Source organism: Manis javanica, chromosome 10, assembly GCF_040802235.1.
Source record: "Manis javanica isolate MJ-LG chromosome 10, MJ_LKY, whole genome shotgun sequence".
Classification (NCBI taxonomy): Eukaryota; Metazoa; Chordata; class Mammalia; order Pholidota; family Manidae; genus Manis; species Manis javanica.
This window is the reverse complement of record NC_133165.1, coordinates 78,618,453-78,639,262: the sequence shown is the minus strand read 5'-3', so window position 1 is coordinate 78,639,262 and position 20,810 is coordinate 78,618,453. Positions and strand designations below refer to the sequence as shown.

The 20,810-nt window shown below is 47.9% G+C and overlaps 1 protein-coding gene and 1 long non-coding RNA gene across 8 annotated transcripts; one reads left to right on the top strand and one right to left on the bottom strand.

The window, feature by feature from the left end:
* Nucleotides 1-291: 291 nt before the first annotated feature.
* AVIL (advillin) lies at nt 292-20,797 on the bottom strand. Of its 4 annotated transcripts, XM_017647301.3 has the most exons (19): nt 17,817-20,797; nt 16,377-16,451; nt 15,471-15,667; nt 14,225-14,333; nt 14,023-14,133; nt 13,546-13,748; nt 13,012-13,090; nt 12,792-12,890; nt 11,987-12,140; nt 11,786-11,886; nt 11,177-11,314; nt 10,916-11,074; nt 9,962-10,141; nt 5,942-6,087; nt 5,652-5,796; nt 4,006-4,194; nt 3,306-3,374; nt 2,280-2,396; nt 292-850 (listed from the first exon to the last, which is right to left on the bottom strand). In XM_017647301.3, exons 1-19 carry the CDS (start codon nt 17,940-17,942, stop codon nt 737-739), a joined length of 2,511 nt encoding a protein of 836 aa, XP_017502790.3. In that variant the 5' UTR covers nt 17,943-20,797; the 3' UTR covers nt 292-736. The 4 variants fall into 4 exon arrangements, with proteins under 4 accessions (XP_017502790.3, XP_073069461.1, XP_073069462.1 ...); XM_073213360.1 differs by lacking the exon at nt 17,817-20,797 and having other exon boundaries at nt 16,377-17,719; XM_073213361.1 differs by lacking the exons at nt 9,962-10,141; nt 17,817-20,797 and having other exon boundaries at nt 16,377-17,720.
* Nucleotides 3,382-12,190, top strand: LOC140843582 (uncharacterized). 4 transcript variants are annotated; one of them, XR_012121434.1, is made up of 6 exons: nt 3,382-3,543; nt 4,013-4,085; nt 5,359-5,468; nt 9,356-9,455; nt 10,923-11,914; nt 12,018-12,190. It is a non-coding gene; the product is annotated as an uncharacterized lncRNA (long non-coding RNA). The 4 variants fall into 4 exon arrangements; XR_012121432.1 differs by having other exon boundaries at nt 4,794-5,468; XR_012121433.1 differs by having other exon boundaries at nt 4,013-4,110.
* Nucleotides 20,798-20,810: the final 13 nt, after the last annotated feature.

Below are 20,810 nucleotides of genomic sequence, written 5' to 3'. Positions count from 1 at the left end.
CTTTGAAGGGTTTCTGCAGGAATGTACACACTGGCTCTGGCCTCACTACTGAAATCGGTAACACATGGCCGTGTTTCTCTGGATAATGGGGTGTGGATGGGTGGGGACTGAGGCTTCCTGGACAGCTGGAAGGCAGATTTTGGCATTCTTGTGCCAGAAACAGGAATCACAGTGGCCAGTTACCCATAGCTCACTCAGCAGTGCCCCTGTACTTGGTAGAACCGAGACTTTCCTCCCAGTGTAACAGAAAACATTTACCTTAACAGGCAGACCCAGAACACTGAAGAGAGCTCATTTGCTCACACAGGTATCTTTATTTGAAAAGTTCAAAATCTCTGGCACATACAGATCTGGCTACATACACAAATAACTTAAGTGATTTGTGGGCTAAATAGGTTTTAGAAATACCGATCTTAAAATTTAAAACAAACTTAGGTCCTTACTTCATTATTAGTATACTTTAAACTTAGCTTTTTGGTTCTCTTTTGACTTCTCCAGATTCATGCAGTTTAGTGCTTTCTGCTGAGGCCACAAACATCAAAAAATGAGTAGTTAACATTTTAGGTATATAACAACGTAGGAGTGCAGAAAATAGAGAACATGCCGTGATTTGCAGATCCTATTGTATCTGAATTAAATAGCTGGCTGTTAGGCAAAAATTTGCTGATAAATTCTTTCCTGATAAGGTACTTTCTGTACTCTTCTGTGGTCCTGCATAGGCATATGCCTTCTTGCCTTAGAAAAGCCCCTTTTCTTTCTTCATTTGGAGCTGTTTCCAGCCAGGCAGAGCAGCAAATTGCCCTCTTGTGATGCGAAACACAGAAACAAAGTCCTGTTCAGAGAGGTAATTCTAAGAGAGAAAATAGAGTTTCCAGTTAGAAGGAAGATGTGGCAACTATCAATGCCAGCAGAGGTGGGGGAATGGGGCCAGGAGAGGATCCTTGAGGGGGGAAATAGGGTGACTTTTTCAGAAAGTCTGTAATAGACAAATTACTCCTCAGAGAGTTCTTCAGCTTGTGGAAGCCTGTGGAGGAAGCTGGATTTGTTGCTCTCATGGTCCCACCTGACACTAGGTTCTTGCCAGAAGAATAAGAAATGGGTTATATATAATGAATTGTAGACATTAGGTTTTGGCTGAATGGAGAACTAAATCAAGCTATGGTTTTCCTTGCTTTAAGTCCTTATCTACCATTTTTATCCAGACATTTCCAAAAGCAAGATCAGGTGGATCTTGTTGACAGCATAAAATTCTTGTAACATTTATTTATTGATGCTTAATAAATATTTTCTATCCAAGTACAATTACTAAGATAGGGCCTCTTTTCTAGAAAGTTGTAGTACAGATACTTAAAAGCTGTCTAGATAAGACATTGTGGAAAATCCAGACACCCTTCCCCAAATCAAATCCTTCAAGGGGAAAAGAAACCAATTCATTCAACATGAATATGTTAATTCATCAACAAAAACTTAAGAAAGAGTGCCTGTTATTTGCCAGGGACTGTTTTAGGTGCTGAAAATCTGAGAATATGATAGTGCACAAGACAGATGAAGTCTTTACTCTTAAGGATATTACTAGGGAGGTGAAAGATAAAGGGACTGGAGAGTGAGGGAAGGTGTATTAGGGTGGTCAGGGAAGGCCTTCCTGGGCTGGTAACATTGTAGCTGAGACCTAACTAATGAGAAGGAACTAGCTGTGTGATGATCTGTGGAACTGTGTTTTCAGGCAGGAGCAATAGCAAGTGTGAAGGCTCATTGGCTGGAATGAGTATGTTCAAGACATAGAAAGGAGCCTCATGTGAGGTAGAGGCATGTGAGGTGAAATCAGAGAGGTGGGCAGGGGCCATATTATGCAGGGCTTTGGGGGCCATGGAAAGAACTCTGGATTCTGTTCTAAGTGCAGTGGGAAGCCATTCAAGGTGTTTTAAATAGAACAGCATCATCTGTTTTAAAAGCCTATTGGCTGCTATGTGGGGAACAGATTGTAGGGACAGTTGGCAACCAGTTGGGAGACTGATGCAGGAGTTCACATGGCTGGGCCAGACTGGCAGCAGAGAGGTGGAGAGCGGAGAGAGCTAGCTGGTGGACTAATGTGGGAAGCGTGAAGGAAGACTCAAGAAGGAGCCCTGGGGTTTAGATCTGGGCCACTGGGTAGTTCAAATGTCTGCTGAGTGCCCACGATGCTTCACAATGTCCCAGGCCACATGCTGAGAACGAGCCGGTGCTTTATTTATGGACAGGGGGCTCCACTCATGTCAGATGTGGTTACTTTAGCCACCCACCTCTTTTTTGGCAGGGTCCACATCCTCAGGCAGCTCCTGATTCTGATTTTTCAACAGAACTTCTATAGAGTAATATTTTGGCTCAGGATTTAGGGAGAAAGTTGCATTCTTTACATCCTAGGTAAGATAAAAATGTGGACACAAGATAAAAGACTGTTCAGGGTCTGTGCAGTCGAAGTTCTGTGTGTATAATGTTGGACATTGTAGCTTACACCACTTCACCTTTTGTGCTTATCTTTTAGAACAATGGTCCCCAAATCTGGCTGTATGTCAGAATCATCTGGGAATCTAAAATACTCAGATTTTGGGATCCTTCTTGGAAAAACTGATTTAGTAAAACAGGTAAATCCTGGACAGGCAGTTTGGCATAAATGCCGTACCTAAATCTCATTTAAATATTGTGATCATATACCTTCTCTTGACATTTTTACTGAGGCTCTACATTTCCAGCCTTTAAATGATTTCCAATTGAGGTCATATTTTTCTTAAACATACTTTCAAGCTGCTATATCACCATTAGCTTTGGAATCTTGAGTTTATAGAGCACAAGAGATAAAACTGCTAGGTGGTTTGGACACCTGGTACCAGGCACTTGTCCTGATGTTTAGTTGCTGTTGGATTCCTGGCTGGAGGTTCTACTTTTTTTAGCCATTAAAATAGGGGCGATGGCCTGAGTGTCTATGGACTGCACTGTCAGAAACTGATAAACATACCATTTTGGTAAGAAGCTTATTTTTTCTGAAAAATAATATCAGCTTAATCTGTCTTGAATGAAAAGAGTTGAATAATTAGAAACTGGTATTTGTTTTTGTTTTTTAAACAGCAAGTCTACTCTAAATTCTGGAAGGCACTCAGTTCTAAAACCTGCTTTTCTTCTGATTGAAACAATCTTTATATCAAGAGAGGCCGCTAGAGTGGTGCCCTGGGCATGCTAGGGTTTCACCGTGAGGCATCTGCAGCATTGGCTGGTCTCTGTGCTTCTGGCTGCCTGCGTGACTTGCTTCTCCCAGAGCAAACCCAACTCACAGCCATGATTCTTGTGACAGCAGCGGCATCTCCCAGCTCCTCTTTCAACTGTTCATATGATTTCCCTGCCTGAAAAGCAGAGAGAAAGCACAGGATGGGGCGCCACTTTCAGGGGAGGGCCATCTCAGCCCCAGCCTGGACCCTCAGGAAGCAGCAAAAAGAGCCAGGGAATCAGAAGGCATTTCAGGGAAAAGCAAAAATGAAAATCCCTCCTTCAGGATCCATGCAGGGTTGGAAGGTACATAACCATGATCTGCATTCTTTGCTAGTGCCTCCTCAATGCTCTATACAAGACTTAAAGCAGTTGACTAGGAATCCCCAAACCTGGCTTCTTCCTGCTTGTTAATTGTGGCTGTAGACAGTTAACTCCTCCTCTAAGCTTCCTCATCTCTAACATGAAGAACAATGTTTGCCCCAGCTCGGACAGTTGCACAGCTCAAAGAGATGATGTGTGGGAATAAATGTTACACAGCGTGTATTAATTCTGCACACTGCTATTCCCGAGTCAAGCTGTGAATTCTCTAATCAGACTTAGTGCTTGGACAGTGGAAAAGAGAAGAAAAGTAAAAAGCAGGGAGTGGAGAGGAAGTGGGGGAAATGTCCTGGATTTACTCAGCCCTTGAGTTAGTTCCCCACCTTCCCACCGGGTTATTATAGTGCCTGGCAGTAGGAACTTCCACATTCTCTTTCTCATTCTTACGCTCCAGATATGAGAGTCCCAGGCCAAGAACCAGCCAGTGAAGATGGGAGGCTCGAACCCCTGTTTAACGATGACAATTGGTATGTCAACATCTCGGCCACTGGGGTGAGTTTGCAAGTACTCCTGGGCCATAGCGAGGGCACTCCCCTTCTCTGCGGCATTGGCCTCAACTCCAATCCACAGGAACACCTGTTATGGCAGAGATTAAATATTTGTTAATGTGCTCGTACCAAGGACTAAGTACTAGGTCATTTGCACTGTCCTGTTTCCCCCCCTTAGCTAATCACAGCCTTAGAGAACTTCCCCAGTCTAATTTGTTTAGCAGAAAGATAGATTTTCCCAGAATCAGCTTGATACTTGTGATTTTAATAACTACGTATATCTCCCAAATTTACACATCCACCTCTGAGTACTCTGAACTTCAGCTTTTTGAGTTCAGTTTCTTGCAGAACACCTCCTCTTGGCTATATTGAAGCCCCTCAAATATAACACCCCCCAAATGTAGGTCTTCTTTTCTGAACTTGTGTCAATGTCTCCATTCTTGGTGAATGGCACCCACCCAGTCACCCAAGGCAGTAACCTGGGAGTTATCCTAGATGCCCCCATAGCCAGGGAGTCACCTGGGCCAGCCAGTTTACATCCTAGGCATTTGTCAAATCGGTCACCACCGTCCATCCCTCCTCTGTGGGCCCGCAGCTCTTACTGGACCAGTACAGCAGTCTACTGATGGCCTCCAAGTGTAGTTTTCTTTCTCTTAACCATCATCCCTCCTCTCCTACACTTTGCAGAGTGACCTGTCTAAAGCACATCTGACTGTCACTCACCTGCTTAAGTTGCAGTAGCTTGTCAGGATAGAGTTCAAACTTCTTGATGCAGTAGGTAAGGCCTATACCTACTTCTTCAGCTCCTTCTCTAGCTCCTTGATCTCATATTCTGATACTACTGTGTGCAGTTCCCTGTGTACTAGATGGCTTGTATGCCTTGGTTTTACCTGTGCTACTTCCTTGGCCCACAGTGCCCTGATTAATGCCCACTCATCCTTTGGGGTTTACCCTTGGAGCCATCTCCTCTGGGAGGGCTTCTCAGAGCCCCAGGACTGTGTTAAGCGTCCATAATTAGTGCTCCTTGGTACCTTGTACCTTCATCATAGTAAAATGGTATTTCTGTGTGCAGTGCCCCCATCAGCCTGTGACATCTGAGACTAGGGGCCCTTCACCCTGGTGATGCCATGGATCTAGCATAGTGGCTGGGATGGAGGAGGTGATGAGTATGTTTGCTGAGCTGAACTGAAGAAAATCAGATGTGGAGGAGGGGGTGCCTTGAACCCTTTCATACTCCTTTGTTCCCTAACAGGCTGGTAATCTCTGGGTGTGGAGCCTGTTGCTGTTGATCCTAAGAGAAAGAAGTGCATGATGATAGAAGGCCTAATTTTCCCAGAACAAGGTGGGAAAACTCCCATGATGGTGAGTTGTAAACTACATCCTGTCCTCTTCATCGCTGGCAAAGAGTAGACTTACTCTGGTCACCACTGACAAATGAGCACTTGACTTGGGGATGGCCCAGGGCTCCTCTGGGTTTATCCTGGCAGGGGAGCCACACAAAAAAAGTAGCCTACACTGTGGGGATCTTTGTCAGTCATGTCGTACCTGGTCCCAGGTATCCAGGAGCATCATGTCACTTGGGTTCAGATCATCTTGGGTGAAGTCTGTGATTTCAGTGACAATGAACCGGCCAGTCTTATTAGAGCACTCAAAGAGGCGAGGCTGGACATCTAGGATTTCCTGCTGTAGTCTGCAATACAGTCCTTTTAGAGGAACCCAGCTGCTAAGGAATCATTTTTAAACTGAAAGGGATCTTAGAGTTTGTGCAGTTCACAAGCCTGGGAGGTAGGGGGAGCCAGGGGGAGCCAAGAGGAGTGGACGTTGTGTTCCCTTACCTCTTGTCATTGGCATAGGGAGTTTTCCCTCCCAGGAGGTCCCAGAACTCTGCTGGCTCCTGGCCCTCTGCCACAGTGTCCTCAGTGCCCTCACAGAGAAGTCCGGCCAGCTCCTTAGCCATTGCCCGCTCATCCCCACTACAGCCCTGAGAGGGGAGAGCAGAGCATAGACGTTAGCTGTGCATGGGCACGCTGATATGAGGGAAGAGCTGCACTAATAGCTCGGTGGAGCCAGGCTCAGCTATCAAGCCACAGTACCTGTGGACAGGGAGATAGATAGGTAGGTTTGTTCTAGTGCTGGGCAAGTGTGGTGAGGAAAACACAGCAGGTGGCAAAGAACTGGACTAGACTCTGAAACCCACAATGGATGTTGACAAGAGTCACCCTTATTTTGGCCTCAGAGGATTTTGGCACTTATTTTAAATTTTTTTGTAAGAGAAAATATTTACATATATTTTTAAAATTACTTACAGGAACATTCACCCTTTTTGGCCTATGGTTCTGAGTATTGACAAACATACAGCGTCACGTTACCACTGTGACAACAAAGATACAGAACAGTTGCTTCACCCCTGCAAAAAGATCCCCATTACCCCTTTACCCACAAACCTTCCCAAATCCTTAGCCTCTGGAAGCCACTAAATTGTTCTCCATCACTGTAGTTTTGCCTTTTCCAGAATGTCACAAATGTAATCTGACACTCTTGTGACTTTTGAGTCTAGCTCCTCCCACTTAGCATAAAGCATATGAGGTTTATCCCTGTTGTGGGTATTAGTGGCTTGTTCTTGGTGTTGCTGAGTAGTATTACACTGTGTGGGTGAACCACTGTTCATTTGCTCTCCAGTTGAGTTGTTTCCAGTTTTTGGTGTTTATGAATAAAGATATAAACATTCATGTACAGGTTTTTTAGTGAAGATAATTTTTTTATTTCACACGAGTAAATACCCAGGAGTGGGATTGCTGCATCATATGGTAAGTATATATATATATATATATATATATATTTTTTTTTTTTTAATTTTTTAAAAATTAATTTTGTTGTCATTAATCTGCAATTACATGAAGAATATTATGTTTACTAGGGGCCCCCCTCCACCAAATCCCCCCCCACAAACCCCATTACAGTACTGTCCATCAGCGTAGTAAGATACTGTAGAATCACTACTTGTCTTCTCTGTGTTGCACAGCCCTCCCTATGCCCCCCCCACATTATACATGCTAATCATAATGCCCCCTTTCTTTGTCCCCACCCTTATCCCTCCCTCCCTCCCTTTCTCCCCAGTCCCTTTCCCTTTGGTAACTGTTAGTCCATTCTTAGTTTCTATGATTCTGCTGCTGTTTTGTTCCTTCAGTCTTTCTTTGTTCCTATAGTCTTTGGGTTTGAAGTGAGTCTCTTGTAAGCAGCACAGAGATGGGTCTTGCTTTTTTATCCATTCTGTTATTCTGTGTCTTTTGATTGGTGCATTCAGTCCATTTACATTTAGGGTGATTATTGAAAGATACGTACTTATTGCCATTGCAGGCTTTAGATTCGTGGTTGCCAAAGGTTCAAGGTTAGCTTCTTTAGTATCTTACTGTCTAACTTAACTCACTTATTGAGCTATTTTAAACACTGTTTGGTCATTCTTTATTTTTCTCCCTTCTTCTCCTCCTCCGTTCTTTATATGTTGGTTATTTTATTCTGTGCTCTTTTGTGCTTCCTTATCTGCTTTTGTGAGTAGTTGATTTTATTTTTTGCCTTTAGTTAGTATTTGGTTGGTCTGCTTTCTTTGCTGTGATTGTATTTTCTCTGGTGACATCTATTTAGTCTTAGGAGTGCTCCCATCTAGAGCAGTCCCTCTAAAATACCCTGTAGAGGTGGTTTGTGGGAGGTAAATTCCCTCAACTTTTGCTTGTTTGGGAATTGTTTAATCTCTCCTTCATATTTAAATGATAGTCATGCTGGATACAGTATTCTTGGTTCAAGGCCCTTCTGTTTCATTGCATTAAATATATCATGCCATTCTCTTCTGGCCTGTAAGGTTTCTGTTGAGAAGTTTGATGATAGCCTGATGGGTTTTCCTTTGTAGGTGACCTTTTTCCTCTCTCTAGCTGCCTTTAAAACTCTGTCCTTGTCCTTGACCTTTGCCATTTTAATTATTATGTTTCTTGGTGTTGTCCTTCTTGGGTCCTTTCTGTTGGGAGTTCTGTACACTTCCATGGTCTGATCGATTATTTCCTCCCCCAGTTTGGGGAAATTTTCAGCAATTATTTCTTCAAATACACTTTCTATCCCTTTCTCTCTCTTTTTTTCTTCTAGTACCCCTATAATGCGGATATTGTTCCTTTTGGATTGGTCATACAGTTCTCTTAATATTGTTTCATTCCTGGAGATCCTTTTGTCTCTCTCTGCATCAGCTTCTATGTGTTCCTGTTCTCTGGTTTCTATTCCTTCAATGGCCTCTTGCATCTTATCCATTCTGCTTATAAATCCTTCCAGAGTTTGTTTCACTTCTGTAATCTCCCTCCAGACGTCTATAATCTCCCTCTGGACTTCATCCCTTAGCTCTTGCATATTTCTCTGCAACTCCATCAGCATGGTTATGAGCTTTATTTTTAATTCTTTTTCAGGAAGACTGGTTAGGTCTATCTCCTCAGGGTTTGCCTCTGTGATCTTGGTCTGTATCAATTTCTTCTGCCTTTTCATAGTGATAGATATATTTGTGGGGAGCTGGTGCGTGTGTTGGGTAAGAGAAAGTCCCTTCTTGCCAGTTTGTGGCCTTCCTCTCCTGGGAGAACGGCGGCCGCTAGCGGCTTGTGCTGGGCAGCTGCGTGCAGATGGGGCTTCTGATCTTGCCCGGCCGCTATGGAGTTTATTTAGCTCTGCAGTTGCTGTGGGCATGGCCTGCCTCAGGCTGCTTCTCCAATATGGCAGAGCCGTGTTGGAGGGGGAACAGGCGGGAGGCTGTTTATCGTGGTGAGGGGCCTCCGAGCTGCGCTGCGGGGGTTTGGGTGCCCAGAGTTCCCCAGGATTCCCTGCTGCTGGGCTAGGTGTTCCGGGGCACTTCCATCCAGCTGTGGGGTCCCTGTCCCTTTAAGACTTTCGAAAAGCACTTGCTTTTCTTTGTCCCAGGGGTGCGCCGGCTGCGGGGACCCACTCACAGGTCTTACTGTCCTGGTTCCCTAGTTTTCAGCACCCCATGCACGCACTGTGTCTGCGCTCTGGTGCAGATGACTAGGGATTGGTGTTTAGCTGTCCTGGGCTCCCTCTCCCTCCCTGCTCTGACTCCTCTCCTCCCGCTGGGAGCTGGGGTGAGGGGTGCTCGGGTCCCACCGGGCTGGGGCTTGTATCTTACCCCCTTTGCGAGGCGCTGGGTTCTTGTGGGTGTGGATGTAGTCTGGCTGTTGTCCTGTGTCTTCTGGTCTCTCTTTTAGGGAGAGTTGTATTTGTTGTATTTTCAAAAATGTATGTGGTTTTGGGAGGAGATTTCCGCTGCTCTACTCATGCCGCCATCTTGGTTCTCTCTATCATATGGTAAGTATATATTTTATATAAGAAACTGTCATATTGTTTTCCAGAGTCTGTATCTGCATTTCCACCAGCACCATGTGGCCAGTTCCTGCTGCTCTGCATGCTTGTGTACACTTGATATTGCTGGTGTCTTTTTAGCCATTCTAATAAGCGTGGTTTTCACTTGCATTTCCTTGATGTTGAGTATCTTTTCCTGCTCAATTCTCTTTTGTAAAACAACTTCCGTGCTTTTTTCAGGCAGATGCAATCTGAACTGACAAAATCATATTTTTAGTGTTTCCATTCAGTGTTACCCAAACTGATACGGAAAGATCTCCTTTTCTAGCTTGCACCTGTGTAGAAGCTAATGGAATGTTTCCTAGGTGGAGCAGTGCTGTCAGTGGGTTTCTAATTGTGGGAAATGTTGGCAGTCCCTTTGAAGATCCTTTAGGATAAAGGTTCATCTTGAGGACTGCTCCAGCCTACTATTGAGTTCATTGCCCTGTGTCCACCGGGCCCAGCCAGCCTACCTTGCCAAACCACAGATAGTGCTCTGCCTGGGTCTGCAGCAGAAAGACATCATTGGAGTTTAGGGAGGAGGCAAAGGCTGGAACCTCCACTGCTTTGGTGTTAGATATGTCATTTCCTTGAATCTGGAAGAGCCTTACAGGGGGGTCAGGCTCCACATTTCCCTTTCTGGAAGTCCCACCCTGAAGAAAAGAAGAAAAGCAGAGTCTGGTTCTAAGAAGCACAATGTGAGCAGAGTACTGGGCTAGCTGTTGTGGAGAACATGGATGTATTTGACACCATCTTTGCCCTGGAGGAGCTTCTAAGCAAATGAAGTCAGGAGAGCTGGAGTTACATTAACAATAATTTTAACTTTCATTCTGAGACCTTTATTATATGCCAGGCTTTGGCTGGTGCCTTACTAAATCATTTCACTGATCTTCATAATAACTCTGTGAAGTACGTATTATTATCCTACAGTAAAGATGGGGAAACTGAGATTTAGAAACTTGGCTAATAAATGACAAGACTAGGACTTGACCATAGGCTTGTGTAATACCAAGCATGTGACACTGCACATCCTGGCAGTGCTTCAACCAGGGCTTTGTGGAAAAAGTGGGACTTGAGTTTGACAGGCCACATCTGGGTGGTGGTGGGGTAGATGCGGCATGATATGGCACATGTGAGGTCTAAGGAGGAGACCCATCTGACTAGAGGAGAGTATATGGGTTAGGGACCTGAGGGTATGCACGTGCACAGGTAGGATGGGCCAGATCCTAGGTGACCTTGAACATTAACTAGGCAGGTGGACTTGAAGCCCTGAAAGTTGGAATTTGCTTGAGTGCCTTAGAGTAACCCCCTTCTTGTCTGTGTCTGCCTAAGCCCTGCTCCCTGTTTCCCACTGTTCTGTGGGAGTCCCCTCTGGCTTGTAGTCCTAGTATCCCTGCTCATGGTACACTTTTACCTGTAATTCTTACCTCAAAGATCACCAGCTTTCCTTTGAAGATGGCCATGAAGTGACGTGGCTCTTTCCCCATGGAAACTCGAACCTGGACAGAGGCCCTGTCCAACTGCTGCTCCAACTCTACTGCCTGGTATGCTGAGGCCACCAGCTCATCTTGTGAGGCGTGGCGGCCCTGCAGTGGTGAGAGGTGTGATGGGCCCCTGCTACCCCGGCCGCAGCTCAGTGGCCAGAGGAAGCATCAGGGTCCGGAGCTGAGAGGCTGCCTCAGGCCTACCTGCCAGATGTACAGGACGTAACATGGCTTCCCAATCGCCTCATATGTGTAGAGAACCAGATAGCAGTCTCCCCCATAAAAGAAGCCATACCACTGATGCTCCAGAGGGACCAGCTTCAGGTTTTCAATTCTCCAAACCTGGGCATACAAGGAGATACAATTCCACCGAGAGGGGGTCCTACTTGAAGAGACAGCTACCTGAAGGAAAGCTACCTGAAGGGATGCTTAGCAGAGCACCCAGGTGGGTAAGGAAATGGCATCCACTCAGCCTACCCTTGCCCCTCTGGTTCTTCCCCAGTGGTAAGGGCTTATCTTATTTGCATGATTTGAATCCTGAGGAGAATCGGCCCTGGTCAGGTGTATCCCCATCACAGCTCAGAAGTGGTTTGAATATATCTGTTAGGTGAGTTACTGGTAGCACCCTAGGGAGCGGCCTTTCACGTCCCTGAAGAATGTCGGAAAGCTGCGTACTTGGATGCCTCCTAGAGAACCCTCCCAAGGTGCCAGAGGTGAAGAGCTAAGCAAAGGAGACACCTGCCATCTCCTTTGCAGCAGGGCAGCCAGGAGGGCCAGTGCCACCTGCTGTGAGCTGGGGGTCACTGGACTTACCTCCACCTTTCCATTGCCATCATCGACCATTCTTTCCTGGGCAGCTACTGCTGGCTTGGCATGAAGCAGCGTCACATCAAATTTATCGTGGAAAACTTTAGCTGCAGAGAAGAGGTTGGGAGAAGCCAAGTGAGTGAAAAGCATCTGTGCCTGCCTTTCTAGAGTCCCAGTAGTGGGAGGATGATCTGGGGGCAGTCTCACCCGTTTCACCAATGGTGAATGTTCTCCCCAGGCCCACCGTCTGCTGCCTCACTGACCACTTCTGAAACAGCTGCGTGAACATGGCTGACTCGGCACCATCGTTAACAGTTTCCACATTGGTGCTGCTGGGGTAGCCCTTCATCATGATGAAGTTCTGCAGACACCCCCAGCCCCAAAAGCCAGTCAACCACAGAGTGCATGGGCTTCTTGGCTTGGCTGGTAACTCACCCCTTTGAAGCCAGGTGGTAGGATTGCTCCCTTCCAGGGTTAGAGTCAAAATCTAACTCACTTCTGCCTAGGGACCAAGTTCCCTGTCGCAAGACCAGGACTGAGGGAACATTTCAGCATCTCTTCATTGGTCTGTCATGTTCTGTTGATAATTTTTTCAAGACCCTCTGTACTGTTTTCTGTGAGCACTCACATACTCTGCTGACTCCGTGTCACATTCATTTGCTCATTTATTGCTTTGTAAATGCATCCTGCTAGGCTCATCTGTGTGGGTCTGTACAATACCATAAGCTCCTTGAGGACAGGGCCTTTAACCTTGATATGGGATACCCTCTTTGATAATAATGGCCACCTTTTATTGAGCAACTGTGTGTGCCAGGTTCTATCCCAAGTGCTTTACAAATGTTATCTAATCCTCACGACAACCCTAGGAGGTGGGTATTAAACCTGGATTTGAATCACAGTTTGTCCGACTGAAGTCCACACTATATGCTCAAGTGCCTAGTATGGCTCTCTGAACACATCTGAAGGGTTCGTAACAATGTTTTGGACAATATTGCACATTTGTAGTTCCTACCAGGGCTTTAGAGATGGCTGTCTGTTTCTCAACCTTTGTGGCTCCTCTTCCTTTCCACACGTAGATCTTGGTTCCACTTTGGTCCAGGATATAGCAGTCCTGAAGCAGTCAGGGAAAAAAGTGGTCAGTGCCACTCAGGACCACAGGAAGGCCTTACCCGGGTCTGCCTCTGAAGCCAGGTTTGGCCACCCCATGCCAAGCCCATCCAAGCTCTGCTTACATCATGGTTCAGTAAGTCCTGGACCAGTGGCCTTGTTGCTATCTCTGTGACTGCCAGCTGCCCAGCCGAGTCTGAGACACTGGAGAAGGAGAGAAGTTAGCCTGTGCCTTCTCTTCTAAAAAGCATTTTGTAGCCAATCAATATTTTCCTGGCTTTCTTTAGTGTAGAGAGTCTCTTGGTAGTGTGACTTCCTATCACAGGTGTGGCTTGAACGCAGATGTCCTGCCCTCTAGGGGAAACTTTTGTGCCTCTGCGTCTGGAACATTGTCCCCCCACATCCCTGCGCATGCATAGACCTGAGTAAAGGAAGGATCTTCCCAGGAGACCAGGAAGAGTTGCTAACAAGACCAGACGGTAGCTGTCCCCTTGGGTGGGGCAACACCGAGCTCCTTCTAGAAGCTGCATTTGAAAAGGACAGAAAGAAAGCTGGATGTCTGCACCTTGTGCAAGGAGCCAAGCAGAGGTGCCTGGTTTTCTAGGGGACATCTTCCTGCTACCCCAGCTCCCAACCAGCAACCATCTTTAGCTACTCACTGATACAACATGATACTTGATTTCTGCTGTTGATCTCTGATCTCATCAGGGACCGCAGGCTTGATAATGGAGCGTTGTCCAAGGGTGTCCTGAAGCACCTTCATCAGCTCTGGGCTTGCGGCCTCCTTGTCTCCCTCTATCACTCCTAGTTCAGCACGGCCCCCTCGCTCCCTGTCCCGAATATCCTTTGCCAGAAGCATAGCCTGTCAGAGAAACCCAAAGACACACTCAGTCCCTCTAGCCCCTTTGTGCCTGATGGCTTCAGGTGGAGCAGCCTGACTCCAGACATGGGTTATTCTGTTGCTGAGGAGCCAGAGGGGTCACAGATGCATGCATTTTGCCTGTCTACTCAACAGTGCAGGTCCAGCTTGCATCTCGGGGAGAGCTGGTGAGGAAGGAGGAAAAGGTCCCTGAGAGAGTGTAAGCCCCAGCAGCAGGCCTGAAGGCGAGGGGCGCTGAGGCTGGAAAGAGCCCTACCTTCAGGCACTCCCCACGGTTGCTGTCTGGGCCATTCCATTGGATGATAGCCTTTCCGAGGTCCAGCAAGAAGACATCACCTCGGTTAAAACTGTCCCAGTTCATTTCCACCTGCAGAAGAGAGGTGGACATCCCTCAGGAGGATTTCCTAGGTGCCGGGGGAGAGGCCCTGGGCCCGGGATGGGCAATGGGCAGGACTTGCCTCAGTGGCCCTGATGTTTCTCTTCCCCTTCACGTGTAGCAGCCGCTTCACATCGTAGGTGTTGGTCTCCACGTGCTTCATCCCAGAGGCCACACCCCCTTTCTTGTAGCTGAGGAAACATCCATTCAGTTATTTATTGGGCACCTGCTGTGTGCTAGGTAACCAGGGAGGCAGTTGTGAGTCACACAGATGCAGTCTCTGCTCGTGTGCTCATGTGCCTATGTGGGTGACAACAGTAAATAAGGGAAGTGTACTAGGTGGTAACTGCTGCCACAGAAGTGAACTCAGTGACTGGTTTTTTGGCAGAGCAATCAGGGAGTCATCTCTGCTGGAGTGACATTCAAGCTGAGATATTAGGAGGAATAGGAACCAGCAACCAGAGAGCTAGTGCCCCAGACTAGTGATGAAGACCCCACAGTGGAGTTCTCGCGTTCACCAGGATCCTTCTTTCTCTTTCTAAGCCCAAGTGCAAAGTTTTGAATCAATTAAACTCAGTTCCTGGAACATGGTCATCATTGGCCTTTACAGGCCCCCTTGCATGTTTTAGCATTTATGGACCCCCTTTACCTGCATACCCTGCTCCTCCCATTCCTCTCCCCACCAAAGCACCCATTCTAACAGTTAAACATATTTTGTTTTGTTCTGATAAAATGTATCCTGTTTTTGTGTGCATGTGTTTTTTCTCAAACAGAAATGGGCACTCTGTTACACATCCCAAGTCTGTTCCTTCCTTTGCTCACTAAGTACTGTGGTTTAAGCTCTGTCCACATGTTAGGTGTGTATCTAATCCATCGCCCTGAGTGCCCTGGGTCATGGAGTATCATTCTGTCTAGTCTCCCAGTGATGGGCACGCTACGTTGCCTGCAGTTTCACACCACCACTAGAGATACAGCTGTGAACATTCTGGTTCATGTGCCCCCTGAACCTGGGTACCGGAGAATTCCTTGGAGTTATGCACCCAGAAATGGGATCTACCTCAGAAGCAGCAGGCTGCAGAATGCTGGTCCAGCAGGTCCAGAATGCTGAGCCAGTCCTCACTTCCTCCAGTAGGGCACGAGGGCACCTCTCTCTCCACAGCCTTGCCAACAGCTGGCACCATTCACCTCTCCAGTTTGCTAACGGGCTGAAGTGATGACTTTCTTTTGACTTGCATTTTCTGACTACTTTCTTCATATACTTATTGGCCCTTTGGTTTCCTCCTTGGTGAATTGCCACTCAGGTCTTTGCTTCATGCATAACTACTCACATGATGCCCTGCTTGAAGTAGCCGTGGAAGGTGTCAGACTCGTGGTACTGGACCTCTCGGTGCTGCACAGGGCTGCCCCCCAGGTAGTCATCCAGTTGTGTGGTGTAGATGGCTGCACAGCTCTGCTCATCCTGGGAGGAGTTCTTCCCAATCCAGAAGTGGATGTCCTGAGAGAGGAGGCTGCCCACTCTCCGGGTCTGGGAATGTAGCCAGAGAGTGGGTCAGCAGCCAGCTAACCTCCCCCTTGCTGCTGGCTCCTCAGGCATGGGAAGAACACAGCCGATGGGCTTGGGTTCTGCCCTGGCTCAGGGCCTCTCTCCCTCCCTACAGTGGCCCCAAGCAGACCTGCTATGAGGCTCTGGTTCTGGAAGCCTCAGTTCCTCCTCACATGTGGGGAGAGTGGCCAGCCTATTGTTCTCAAAACAGATGGAGACCAGGGAGGATCTCTGCCAAGTTGGGCTGTGGACTTAGCTCGCTGCTGCCCTGTGGCCCTGCACTCACACAGCTGGCTCTGAGTGACCTGTCCATCTGTGGGCACTGTCAGCACTGTTCACGGGGGCTCTTGTTTGCTCCGCTAGAGCTAGAATGAGCACTCGGGGGCCGGAGGCAGCCTGCATTCACAGGGCCTCCCTCCACACCCCGCTAATCTGGGGTCTGGGCCCCAGGGGGAGAAGCACTGTTTGTGGGCTGCTTGCTGAGGTTCACACTGAGGATCACCCCCAACCTTTGCTGCAGAATTTAAAACCCCAGCCTAAGAAGGGCTTTTGATAGTCAAACTGCTCTGTATGATGCTGAGGGGGAATCCAGAGGCCACCAGGGGTGTGAGTAGCATCAGCAGCAGCTCTCTGAATGGAGCCCAGAAACTGGCTCTCAGGGGAAGCTCATGGGTTCGGGGGTGGTGCTCACCGAGAGGACGACATAGCAGTCCCCCTCATAGAAGTTGCCATGGGCACTCAAGGGCACCAGCACCAGCTCCATTTTCTGGAAGGAAAAGTAGTGTGTATATTCCCCTACCCCCTTCCCCATCTCCCCTTCCTCTCCATCAGGTAGCTCGGGGGGCAGGGGAGATGTCCCCACAGATTTTGCAGGGTGTACCAGCCAGCCATAGGGTTGGTGTGGCCACCCCTCTCACTTCTGCTGAGCAATGCCTACATGGTCCTAGGTCCGAATCTGGGACCGTCCTCATTCCATCCTCCCCATTGTCTGCTTGGTGTCTTGCTACATTGTGAGGAGCCTGGTAAGCCACCTGCTGTCTTTGCAGGGAAGAGTTAGATATAAGCTATCAAGTAAAATCCCACCTCTGAGCAGCCACACCAGGGTTACGAACACTGTTCCCCAGCTCTGACCACCCAGTGCTGGCCAGGATCTGAGAGAACAGAACAGTGGGGTTCTGTGGGGCTGTGGTGGGAGAGGGCCAGCATGGTGTGTGGCTTCTGCTGAGGGTCCCATATATGGAGTCTTGCCCTATTTTGTCACCTGCAGGTATGGCTTGTCCCAGGAGGGCCATTCACGTGGCCTCGGTGCGGCTTCTCATCACTATCTCCAACTGACATAAACCTGCAGTCATATGTGCATGTAGTCCATGTAAAATGTGTGTTAAATGTAAAAATGTTGAACATACCAGTTTTTGTGACTCTTAGTCACAAAAAAATTTAAAGAATTAAAAATCATTCATTTTGAAATAAACTGGGAGCCTAAAGGGCTCTGGGCTTAATGCAGTAGCCACTCTCTGGGCTCAAAGAAGCGGGGCTCAGGGAGGGGAGCAGAGGGCCCTTACATCTGGCAGATGGGGCTGCACAGGCCAAGGAGCTTTCCAGCTACAGATTGCTGGAGCCTGAGGTCAGCATGAGGGGCTCAAGCTCGGGGCAGTGGGGAGGGGGTGAAGAAGGGATGAGCAGAGCCCAGTCTGTCCAGCAACCCCCAAATCTCCCTGCTGTTTCACAGAAGCCAGAGTGCCCTGTGGAACACAGGTCCCCGTTGTTCTGTCAGAAGCAGCCAAGAGTCTTCATCACCTGACTGGGCTCAGGCCCCACCCATCTCTCCAGGGCATTTACTGGAAGTGCAGACTCCCTAAGCAGATGGCTGAATAAAGAGCAAGCCCACTTTTTTCTGGAGCCCTGCTTTCCAGGGCCAAGAGCATTTCCTCCACCGGCCACCAGTTGCTTTGGATAACCCAGGAGGAGTCAAGCCTAGGGAAAGGTGCACTGGAAGGCAGCGTCGGACTGTTTCTGAATCCTGGGAAGGAGGTAGAATGCGGAAGGGCTGTCAGCGAGCAGACGCACGTGACCGGAGTCTGTCCCCAGACCCAGGGTGAGGAGGAGGGTGTGACTCCGGCGGGGAGCTCACCTCTATTCTCCAGGTGATGATCCCGGGGTCGTTGCCCACAGCCCTGAAGGCGCTGCTCAGAGACATGGTGCTGGAACTGAAACATTGCAGAGAGGCAGCCAAGATGATGCCTCTAGCAGTGGGCATCCAACCAGCTTTTCTTCTCACTCACTTCCCGAACTTTTGTCGGCCATCCTGCCATGTCCTTGTGGTGAATCCCTGCTCCATTTTGGTGATGGGGGAAATGACTTGTCCAAGCTCACATGTAAGCCTGGCCGGCCTGGGGACCCCACCCAGAATTGGCTTCCCACTAGCCACTTCCTTTGTTAAGAGCTCTGTTAATAGCCAAGATTATTTACTGAAGGGGTGACAAACATGTTAAGTCCTTTATATTGTCTCATTGAATTCTCACAAACTAAGTATGTTTTCCTCTTACTCTGTAGGAAAGTTGAGGTTCAGAGACATTAAATAATTTGCCCATGTCCCACAATGACCCTAAAACCTATGCCTTTAATCATTGATGTACTGCAATCCTTGCTAAACTTATCCAGACTCAGGGGCAAAGCTTTTCCCCATGTTGGAATAGGTATTTCCAAACTGGTTGTCTTCTCTGCCCCCATCCCCTCTAACTCTTCTCAGACCCCCTGCCTGCCAGCAACTCTTTCCGACCCTCTCTTTGTGTTTTTACTTTCCAACTGTAATTAAATAATCCTCAAACAACACTCGTCATAGGACCACTGTATTCCCTGTGCCTCACTGAAGAAAAGGGAAAGTAACATGACAGGGTCAGGTCTGGACACTTCAGGTGCCAGCAGGGGAGCACAGGCACTGCCTGGTGTGCCTGTGGGCAGATGCCCTCCCGGGCCCTGGCACATAGACCCCACAGGGCCAGTGGTGCATGGCCTGCCTCCCAGGCCAGGGGCAGATGGGGAAGAGGCAGTGAGGAGGGAGGTTGCGTGCCTCCTGCACCATCTATACTCAGTCATATTAGCGTTATCAAGAACCTACACTACATGTCTGGGGACACAGAGTGGCTTTATGTGACTGAGGACTGCCTGGTTCTTGCTCTCAGGGAGTTTGTGATTGATAATTTGTGTAACTGATTAATGCTTCCAAGAGGCAAAGGAAGAAGGACGGGCTTGACAGACTTACATACGGTAAAAAAGCCAAACAGGACTGTATGGAGTTTTGCTATTTGGAGGCATATTGTGCTTAAGAGGAGCATGTCCGGCTATTCTGTCTTGGAGCCTTAGTGGATGACGCTGGGTTTGGAGAATCTGTGCCCTCATCTAGTGTGGACTTAGGCAGAAACACAAAGCACAAACTCCCTTGTCTATTATAGCAGGACTAAGCAGAGCCAGGGAGCACAGCAACCGATGTTTGAGGGTTTGATTTGCTATCTGGCACTGCCCCACCCTGTGCTGCCTGGAACTACCAGGGAGCATTGTCAGGATTGTTCAGGCTTCCTTCAGACCCTAGATTTCAGTATTTCAAGGCAAATGCCATGACCCAACTAGGGGAAGGGGATAAGGACCAATGCATTCATTCCTTGGAGATACATGTCAGCCTGATAAAAGCTGGCATTAATTAGGACTGAGTCTCACAGGCCAAAGGCAGTCCTGTCCCCAGCAGGGACAGTTGGCAGTTGGCAGAAGCTCACTGGGCCAGGGTCCCTCAAGGCAGGAGAGAACATGCTCGGAGAAGGGCCCTCCTGCCACACCAAACTCCCAGAAAATGTGATTCCATCTGTGACTCAAAGCTCTGTCTTTCCCTCCCTCCTCCCCAAGTCCTCATTTATTAATTCAATACCCTTTGAGACCATCGCAGAAACCCCTGAGGTGGGGTGCTGTTTTGAAATCCCAGGTTAAAAGCCAGTGGTCATTAATTCTTAGATACCCCATGAATGGCTCACAGGCACAGGAAACTGGTTTTAGCTTCTGCCTTGCCCGTACCATCTTTCTGATACCATACTTTTAAAAATGTGCCCTATCTTTTCAGTGGTCTCTAAAAAGGGGTTCGATTTCTCAGCAGGAAGTTTGCAACAACTCCTGGTTCAACGCTTTAAAAGCCTCATCCAAGAAGAAAAAGCCAGGAATTTCCATCTCTCCCTTTCATTTCTTCCCTGTTCAGTAGGACCACTATACTGATGGCACCCACAAGCCAAACAGGCCTTACCTTTGCCGTCTCTCCCACCAATCTTCCCAGCCTTCTGACCAGCAAACAGGGGCACTGAAAAACCTGAGCTCAGCGTGGGCGGTTCCAGGTCCTGCTGCCTAAGCTTAGTAATGGCTGCACAGACACTGGGTTCTATTTGCTTATGTATGCATCTTAACCGCATTTTCCTAGGACTGGCCAATCACGGCCAACCTAGCTCTGGGCTTGACTTAGTCAAACCAGAGGGAAAGTCTTATCTGTTCCTATGCAGAACAATAAAAACAAGAGCAGACTTTTAAAGGCTTTTCTAACTCCAGCTCCACGCCCTGATCAAATTGATTTTTAAAAAGTGCATAGCCCATCAATAATGCAGGAAAGAGGGTGGAAGGATATGGAATTTGCCATATTGTAGATATGGATGCATTATGCTGATGACAGAAGGCAGGGGCTGGAGCTGCTACTGAGAGCCTGGGATGTCTGCGCAGGCAAGAGCCTCCCTGAGAAGCTTTTGGCATTTCTGAGGTCTAGCAGAGCAGCTAGGAGGATATTAGGCATCCTGTTTTGCTCCTTGGGGTCATACAACAGTCTAATCAATGTTTGAGTGTCTACTATGTGCCTAGAACCCTACTGGGCTCTGAGTTTCAAGTATCCTGATTTGGAAGAATCAGTAAGGGGCACAGAGGAATGGACACTCTAAGGCCCTTTCTTGGGCCTTCAGGTTCACCCCCAGAGGTCAACAGGACACCAAACATATTGCTCAAGCACCTGAAGGGCAATGGAGTTGGTTCTAAATGGGCCAGAGAAGAACTAATACGGCCTGATTTATGTATCCCTGAGAAGAAGCCCAGTGCTCAGTTCACA